The sequence below is a fragment of the Diadema setosum genome, chromosome 13 (assembly GCF_964275005.1).
Source record: "Diadema setosum chromosome 13, eeDiaSeto1, whole genome shotgun sequence".
Classification (NCBI taxonomy): Eukaryota; Metazoa; Echinodermata; class Echinoidea; order Diadematoida; family Diadematidae; genus Diadema; species Diadema setosum.
The window spans coordinates 15304185-15314135 of record NC_092697.1 but is presented as its reverse complement, the minus strand read 5'-3'; the positions used below and the strand labels follow the sequence as shown (position 1 = coordinate 15314135).

Sequence of the window (9951 nt, the reverse complement as noted above, 5' to 3'; positions counted from 1 at the left end):
GGGGTCATTGTTATTCAAGCCAAAAGATAATGAAACTCTTATCAATGTGTGTAAGGTCTAGAAGGATCGGATCCTTTGGAACCCCAGAGGGACTGGCAAAGGAATTGAAAAAAAAAAAAAGAAGAAGACAGATTTGCCCCTTTAGACCTATAACACAAAAGGCCCCCCCCCCTTTTTTTTTTTTTTTTTTTTTGGATTTGGGCCTTATAGGCAGGACATTGCTTTTCTTCTTTTTTTTTTATAATATCAGAGATAAGAGATTCTAGAGAGTCCGTTTAAATACGATGATTTCACGAATATGAAGTGTATAATGCACTATTATATCAGGGAGGTACTTCCCACCTCCCTGATTATACCCCTTAGCATAGGGGAAAAGGAAAAAATAAATAAAAAGAAACCAGGAGCCTATTAAACACGGCATTGAAAACAAGTTGGCTCGGACGTTGGGTGATGGGTTCGGGTAAAGAGGAGAATGGGAGGGGGTTTTATCATAATTATTTGTTTTATTTAGCATTTCAACATAAAATGCAAACAGAATAGCAAATTACATGATAATAATGTGGCGAATTTATAGAGGTGCATACCGATGGTTGCCAGGGGAGGAAAAGGCAAACTTCATCACCAAGGCGAGGGTGAAGAAAAAAACAAACAAACAAACAAACAAAAAACACCGGTCGCCTAACGTTTATAAAGACTGAAATGCATGCCACAAAATGAGAAGTTCAGAGTCCCATTTGTGACGTTTGTTATCCATTGAGCCAGACTGAGGAATGAGTAGACCATTATTTATTTGTTTTTCTTTTTGTCCGTCCGGGATTGTTACCAAGAAAGCACTGTGGTTAGAGACAGACGTTAACCGCGTGGCGGTGGACTCCACTGGGGTAGATTTCAGTGTGTCACTGGAAATCGCTGAAATCATATTCCATGTGATCTCGCCCGTCATTCGCTATGAGCGTTACCGCGGAAGGTCGATCCAGCAACGACCTTTTGATAACAGTCGCGTTTTAGATGCAAGGCACTTCCGCGCTGTATTTCACACTGGAGGGGTAACTAGTACAACTGTACCTACTGTTCCTGCTATTCATACGAAGACTGTATGCAAGCAGTGCAGTTGCCTTTTTTGTTGTTGACTGCCACTACTCGTGATTTATTGGACTGATATCGCGGAACTTCAGCGTAATACGTCTTGTGTTTTCGGGACAGAAACCATCCAGCATTGGTGAATGCTCTATTCTAGGAGAAATCATGTCGTCTTTGGGTAGAAGTCGCTCACACGCTGTAAAAATCCCAGCAAGGAGACGGCGGTCGTATATTTCACAAGATGAATATTTTATGGTTAGTATGTATTCATTTCTGCAGGTTTCCTGGTAAAATAAGTCAAAAGAATTCGCTGTCTCGCGACCTTCGAATTCTAAACAGACACGTGGTAGAATCCACCCGTGCGTGTGTCGCCTACCTGTAGGCGGTGGTGGGGGTCAAGAGAGACAAGTTCAACGGATCTCGGGACATGGCACCCGACTACCACGGGCCACGGCGTCTGGAGTGAACCGCCGAAAAAATCTTGATCCGCATGGCTTCCCCTTACACCGCTACCAGTCCGCAATATTCAATGAATATTGTCATGCCTCAGACGAACTATTGCTCTGTTGCGTCGTCGAGTATTGTCAATACTTGACATCAATTCGCGCTGACAAAGGACCCCCTATTACGCCTAAGGACATGATAAAAGGGTGCTGCGAGAATAGGAGACAACGTTGTGAATAAGAAGAAGATAATGGCTTTTTTCACCTGGCCGCCTTATACTGGGTCACAATAACACAGGCAGGGGGACCAAGCAGTGTGAAAGAGTATTAGCGCCCTGCGTACTGCCAGCGGCACTGTGGGATTCGGCGTACCGGGGCTGTGTTTACGTTGTTATGTGTGCGCCTGCCAAGCCAAAGTGTCACACTGTACACGACTCCACCTAGTAAACATAAACAACAAATTTACAATCGGACCGTTATGGAAAGAGCTAAAAATGTTATTGAAGAGGTATTTCAAGTTTAGTATTTCACATTCTTCATTTCATATTACAAAGTTTGAGATTCGACAGGTCAGGTGTCGAGTAGCATCTTTTGAACTCAGTGATGAAGACAGGTATGTTAATGAAGTTTTCTACTGTATCGTTTTCATTTTCGTTCAGGAAAATCGCAGCGGTGGCGAGTCTGCAGCGGGTTCCGGTATTTTCTACCCGATCTCGTCGGGTTCGAACAGTATCGGAAACGGGCCGGAAAGCCCGCGACCCAACCACCACCATCCGTTCCATTTTCACCATCACTTCCACCACCACTCGCGCGACAAGGATCACCCGGGCCACCACCCGCACCCCGGCGGCGAAATCATGCTCAAGCCCAACTCGCTGAAGATCGGACCGCGGATTGAGGTCACTGATTCCACGGACTCGCTGGACAGGGAGGTCGAGGGACTCAGCTCTCGGTGAGTGACCACAGAGTGACCAACACTATATCATGTGACATTCTGAAGTGATTTGACCCAGATCTTTTTTTTTTTTAAGACCAGAAATATGTTGTTGTTTTTCAGTGATTTGAAGCTGTGTAAACCAGCAATACATCCACAAGTAGTGCCAGTGTGATCAAGCCTGTGTTGCCTTAATTAGCTTTAGATATCAGACATAACGTTCAAAACTTCATGTCATAATTTGCAGTGTATGTAGGTATTCATGGTGGAAGTATACCTTTGGTGATGAGAGAGAGGTAGATGGAGTGAGGTATAGATATATATTGATAGATAAAGAGAGAGAGAGAAGGAGAGGGAGAGATTAAAGATGTACATGTATATAGATAGAGGATGAGTTTTTTTATGAACAAAAATATTTGCTCCTATTTTGTTTGTGTAATTCTCCAGTATAGGCCTAGATGTTGCAATAAACAATCCATACAGTTGAGAATTCAGCAAGGAATGTTTTTATAGTCAACATGTCAATAGCTGAGCGCCCTTGTGTTAATGATTTTCTGTCACTTCAAATCACATTGACAGCAGATTAAATGTACCTTCATATTTTATTCAATTTCTGTTCTTAATGCCAAGTATAAAGTTTCAGACAACACATCCATGATACCGGTACTTTTTTTTTTCTCTACAATCATACTGAACTTTTAGAAGACAGATCACACACACACACACAAAATCCCATGTCCCAGTCAGTGAAATCCAGTAAGTGCAACAACAGAATGAATGGAAGTTGGAACCTAAAAAAAAAAAACCACACACACACACACACACACACACACAACCGAGCAAAACAAACAGACATAAGTTGAAAGGACTATTATACAGTGTACTTGTTCTTGATTGGTACGACAGTCAAACTTAGCAAAACTTGTATCTTACCGACACCTTTGAGCACTTATCCCATCTGCTTGACAAAGATGTCACTGCAGTAGAAATTACATTGACCTGATTTCTCTCTCATTTCTGCGATTCCTAATGAAACCGTTGTTATCGTTTCATCCCCTTCAACCTATCTACAGAACGTGTAGTCCTAGTGTTGTCCTAAAGTATTAATCTCACCCTTAATCCTTTCACTTGTACTGTGATACCAGAGTCACAAGGCCGATGACGCGATACTCGTCTTGCGAAGATTGGAAGAAGGACACTCGGTCAATTTTGATGCCAAATGTAAATGTTTAATCAACGGGGGATTAGGATTCTTTGCTTTGTTGGTCTTCTAAAGTGTGTGTGTTGGGGGGGGGGTAGAGAAAGATGAGTCTGTGGTCTTCACAGTGACACGACATTTACTCCTGCTACAATTGCTTAGGTCTTATTTTCTCAAAGGACTTACGGTTAGGGTTATGAGAGGGTTTTAGGTGTAGTTTGTTATGAGGGTTAGGATTATGTTTGTGGGTAGACTTTATGTTTGGCTGAACATATGAATATTTCATGGGAGCAATTGTCACAGGAGCAAATGTCAGGGAACCAGTCTTCACAATGGATTCATCTGATGCAGTCCTAATATTAAACTGTTGAGGACGAGTCCCGAGTATGGTCGGGCAAGTGTCTGGGGAAAACGTGTTGTAGCAAAATCTGCCCGTTCTCAACGGGTTTAAGAGGTTAAAAAGCAATCCTACAATCAATTGTATACTAGTAATATAACCATGTGAGAGACATCCTTACATGCCAATCAGATGAATGCAGATACACAGGAAATGGTCACTCGATCAAATGCGTGTATACATGATAGTGGCATGAGGAGGTGACCGGGAGTGCAGCCATGCCGTCCAGTGGTCAGAAAGTCTTGTCCAGGGCAGTGGCATATTTGGCGTCAGGACCGTTTATTACTCGCCATCAGTCTATTACCCACCATCAGTCGTAATCTTGTAGCAGAACAGTAGTCTGGCCTTCCCCAGCTTTTATGGGCGGCTGCATTAAAGTGCTTCAGTTAACTTGATTTCCTTTGTCAGCTGTCTAAACCTTACCTTGACGATAGATAGAGAAGGGGGGAAGATGTTACAAGTCTTTTGTGAAGTTCTTTCCTGATTTCAGATGTGCCAATTTAGGGATGACAAGTTGGTAATGTCTGCAACAAAATGCCGGCAGCATTTGGCATGGGCTAACTATGTAGGAGTGTGCCATACATTATGTATTTCGGAGGTAAGGTGTGAAGTTAGCACTTCGACAGGGGAGGAAGTACATACCATCTAATTATCCACTTCATTCTCGGTTTTTAAGACATCTTAATATCAAAGTCTCAGAAACTATGTTTCTGTTAATGACTTGAATGTGAAGTTTCCCCAAATACATTTTATAATTGAGTGAATGCAGCAATATTGTAAATTTGTAGAACATATCAGTGAAGTTTGGGGGAAATCAGACTGGATGAGAAGAGTACAACAGTTCGCCAAGTTCTACAAAACAATGATATATAAAAGAAATTTATTATAAAGAGAATTTTACAAAAATTTATTGTGTAAAAAAAAAAATGGAACGTACACTTTCCTTTGACTTGTTACTGACATTATTCCTCCTGCTTTCAGAATTTATTTGCAGAAGTTTCTTTATTTTCTTATTACATCATTGGTCTGCAATGATGTCATGAACTGTTACACACATAGTCTTCTCATCCAGCCATGATGGCACTGAAACTTTATTAATATTCACCACTTTTTGCACAGATGTCCAATTTTCCTCAAACTTCACTGATATTTTCTGCTAAATATTGCTGCATTAGTGCTCTCAATCCCCATGTATATTTCAGGAAGTTTCCTTTTCATGAGGAGAAACAACATCAATTTAGGCTTCCATTTAGGCTTCTTAGAGTTCCAGGCTTCAACAACTCCTCTCTCAAACACATTTCTTCTATAGGACCTACTCATATTCTTCAGTCAACCAGTTCTCTTTGTTAACAAATATAGAGGGAAGAATTTAATGCAGTGCAAACTGTAAAAACTTTTAATGCATGTACAAGTACAGTCAAACCTGCCTTAGCGGCCACCTGTATATAGCGGCCACCTGTCTGTAGCGGCCACTGAAAAATCCCCCCAAGAGAAAAGCCCTGTTAAAGACCCTGTGTATAGCGGCCACCTGTCTAACGCGGCCAGCGGCCACAAATTTTGTTTCCCGCGGTAGCCTTTAACCTGTCTATAGCGGCCAAAGAGATGATAATTCAGCGCGTTTTTCTGCTTTTAGTAGACGTGCCAGTCATTCATGGGCAACTTTCAGTGATCGCCATCACTGCATTCATCGCTCATTTATTATCAAGCTTTCTTCACGACTGTACGCATGGTACTGTGCAACAATAATTATTTCAAGAACACCGGCATTGTTCAATGCATGAAACACACGTGTGCATACGTACACAGATACATGAACATGTACGTACCCGGTACTCATAGATGTACATGTATACAACGATGATACATGTACATTTGTAGGCAATGCACACAAAGTTGGATAACCTGCCTATAGCGGCCACCTGTCTATAACGGCCACTTTTTTCGTTTCCCTTGGATGGCCGCTAAAGACAGGTTTGACTGTACTTATAAACTGTTGAGGTAATCTCTTACTCTTTGAATTTATGAAAGAGACGAAAGAGGAAATTATGTTAAAAAAAAGAAGTTGATGGAATCGATGCAACAGAATTGTATGTAATATATGTGCAGATATTGGACACATATTCCAACAGTTTGGATGGCTTGAATGCCAGAAATATCCCATGCAAAATGGCCGCCTTTGCAACTTTGAAGTCGCAAGCTTGATCACATGACATGGCTGTACTGAGCATCATGGTGAGGCTATCATGGGAATGGGCAGTGTACAATCAATATGTTGCCCATTTTAGCTATACATTGTAGTGTGATGTATGCTGTCTTTCTAGTAACAGCTTCTCCATGTGTTATTATACCGGGTAATGTGTGACTGTGTGTGGTGATATTAGGCCTACTTTGCAGGTAAATGGTGAAATGACTGAACTTTTCAAGGACACAAACAACAACAAAAGTGCCACTCATTTTGTCCCAGGGAAGGTACCCAAACAAAGTTCTTTCCTTTTGATAAGATGAACACTTGTTTTTTCAACGCTTTGTGTTCCAGTGAGATAACTACCGTAGCATTTCTAAACCTCACTGAAATTCTCACAGAATTTCTCATTCACATGTTGCTGCCGACAGGGCTTAGCACATTTGATTGTCGAGAGTGTGGCCCTTACTAACCAGGGGTTCAACTCCAGGATGTGAAAACTAATGGTCAAACTGTTAACATCAAACAAAAATTATTCATGTTAAACTATGTTTCCTTCTTCCTTCTTTCCTTTCAAGAAAGATAATCAAAGGCAGCTTTATTGCCAAGGGACACATTGAAACTAAGATTATTAGACATATAAATGCAGACCTCTTACTTTTGCTTTATTGTCACAAGGACCATGTTCCGCATAATCTGGCACAAAAAAAATGCACACTTTTGAACATTGTGGTTGCTGAAGTGGGTATCGCATTGGGCTGGAGATTAGTTGGTGACCTGGTGGTGACTTGAGTCTCCCTACACTGTAGTTGTGGAAACGTCTCCGCAACGTCTCCGCAACATCTCCTGGAATATTGCCAAATCACCGGGAGTCGCGAGAGAATCAAGCATAATGCTCAATTTATCAGAGACTCTTTCCAGTCTCCAGCTGGTCATGAAGATGTTTCTGTTATGTCTCCTTTTAGTTGCGGCTAAGTCGCGGAGACTAATTTTACGTGCAAGGTATCCAAGACATCTCCACATCTTTTTGAGACCCCTTGGTGACCTACGAGTGACCTCTTCGATCGCAGATGTCCATGACTTCCAGACAAATTGAAAGTTATCTCCTTTTATTTGGAGATTTCTCTGAAGTTGCTGTGGAGTCACCTTCTTGATGAGAGCGCAAACCATTTTCTGAGCTTTCGGGTCGCACAAGTTGCAGTGACAGATCGGTTGTGGCAGTTGCAGCAAAGTCTCCTCCAGTGATACACCCTGTAGTTTTAGTAAGTGTGAAGTATAAATATTACTGAGCTGTGATCACTGTCAAAGAGATTAAGAGCAGTTATGCACGAGAAGAAAATTATCATTGGAACAATATTTGGAATGATGATTGCAACATTATTAGACTGATAAGACGGTACAGTGTCAACCTGTGAATCCATGATTTGAACTTGAACAATAAGAGGTGCAACCTATTCTTTTGTGCTATTACATGTACGGTAAGTCAAACAAGCTTGCATGTCTAAGCTTGCACTTTGAAAACCTTCAGCTGCATTGAAATTGATACCGATATGAAGTAGTTGGAAGGTCACATACATATGTAAGCTCCTCCTCCCAAATCATGTTTTAGATGTCAAGCCGTACACATGAGTAGCATCCATACTGTGATGTTGTTTTTGCTGGAAGTCACCTCCACATTAGGATTTGAACTCTTTGTTGTAATTTAAATTTGGGATTTCATTTTGTAAACTCGCAATTTCTCTCAGGTGTTTTTGAATCTCTCTAATACTCAATCATACAAACACTTGAAAAATTATGCTGTCATTATCAAATTAGTTATCATGAACAAATGTTGCCGTGCTGCCAAAGCAATTTTTGAAGTGGTTTATTCTGATACCACTTTTTGTGTAAAAAACAACAACAAACAAAAGCTATGTATGGGATATGCATAACTCACTTTGTCTGTTTGTTTTGAATCATTAAATTATCATTTATAACAATTTTTTCTAAAGCTTCCTTTTTTTTTCTCTCTCTCTTACATATCATTGAAGACACTTTTAGCAAGCAGAACTGTGCAGCTGTCATATATTGTGGTTTTGATATTTTTACTGGTGGGCTGCGTCTTTGATAGTAAGGAGACAAAGACACCGTTTCTCTTGATTCTGTTCAATGAACATCCAAAATCCCACCCACAAAGAAACAAATGATTAAGACCTTCAGACTATGGGCACAATGGAAGTTAAAATCAAAATGAAAGCCGCAGAAGTTTTATGTCAATAAAAAGAGAAACGAAGACAACTCCGCACCTGCATACGTTGGATGATTTCCCTTTTAGATAACTTGAACATAATGGATTGATAGACCGTCAGGATAAAAATGCAAGTTGCGCATCCTTTTGAAGTTGCTTTTTGAGGTGACTTGGCAGGATTCTAACTAATTTGCGTAGTCCATGTTCACAGTCATGGAACCATTATCTCAACATTATGTCAACAACATACCATAAAGAACCTAGAGTACAGTTATGTACAAATTGTACCTAATGACGGGATGAAATGAAATCAGATGTTTGAAAAGTAATGTGAGTTACAAAGTCCTGACAAATACAAGCCTTGTTGAATTCTTGCTCAATAAAACTGAAAACAGACTTGTAAGTACCTGGAAATGACAGAGATCCGAGACTAATGACATTCATTACTGCGAAATAATGGTCTCAAAGTGCTCACGCTGTTTCATTATGACAGTTGTGTCTTGTGTTCACAAATGGATCCATAGCACTGCCGTAAATTCCAAATTTATGGTTCAGAGAATAGCACCGCTTCTGCACTTTACAAAAATCACATATTCAGTGTTAGTTTACGGTGTCATGCAAAAAGTGTACATGCAGCAGAGCTGGTGCATTCATATCACAGCCAATGGATCCCTCACAAAAGCAACTTAAAGGAAAAGTTCACCTTCATAATCATAGTGAATTGACAGAATGTAGCAATATTAGTAGAAGACATCGGTAAAAGTTTTAGGAATATCGGATACTCCATGCGAAAGTTATGAATTTTTGAATTTTCAGTGTAGCCATCGCTGGATGAGAAGACTACTACAGCTTGTGATGTCACATGTGTAGAATGATACAATGAAAATTATATGAAAAATGATAAACATATTTTAACTTTTCTTGCTTAATAAAAGAGCACTTGACTTGCCTCTTCAGAAGGCAGGGGGAATAATGTTATCCTTAACATACTGCAGGGACAAGTTGAGGAAATATTTACTTTTTTTTTCCAAAAAAAAAAGAAAGAAAGAAATTTTGTGAATTCTCTTTAAATATGCCAATATTGTTCTATGCATATGACATCACAAGCTGTAGTAGTCTTCTCATCCAGAGGCAACTGCACAGAAACTTTAAAAATTCATAACTTTTGAAGAGATTGTCTGATTTTACTCAAACTCTCACTGATGTGTTCTACAAATGTTGCTGGGTTCATTCTATCCACAATGAAACTTGAAACATGAAACATGAAACATGAAACTTGGCCTTTAAATGAATCCCACAGCCTGTACAAAGAGTAGAGGCAGTAAAGTAACAAAACCAAAATAAAAACAACAATAAATACATGCCTGCAAGCAGTTCACATTGTAGACTTTTATTTTTTTTTCTATGAAGGGAAGCATTTTGGAGAGGAATGCCACATGTTTGCAATCATCACATCTGGCTGGTGAACACTAGTAGTGGAACTTGTTCAC

The 9951-nt window shown here is 40.1% G+C and overlaps 1 protein-coding gene across 1 annotated transcript in view; it reads left to right on the top strand.

Moving 5' to 3' along the window:
* Positions 1–1225: 1225 nt before the first annotated feature.
* The window catches only part of LOC140236968 (3',5'-cyclic-AMP phosphodiesterase 4C-like), a 268409-nt gene continuing 259683 nt past the window's right edge, over positions 1226–9951 (top strand). Inside the window, exons 1-2 of the mRNA XM_072316914.1 lie at positions 1226–1335; positions 2183–2475. Of these exons, the coding sequence (XP_072173015.1) occupies positions 1246–1335; positions 2183–2475 (383 nt within the window). The 5' untranslated portion in view covers positions 1226–1245. The remainder of the gene's footprint in view (positions 1336–2182; positions 2476–9951) is intronic.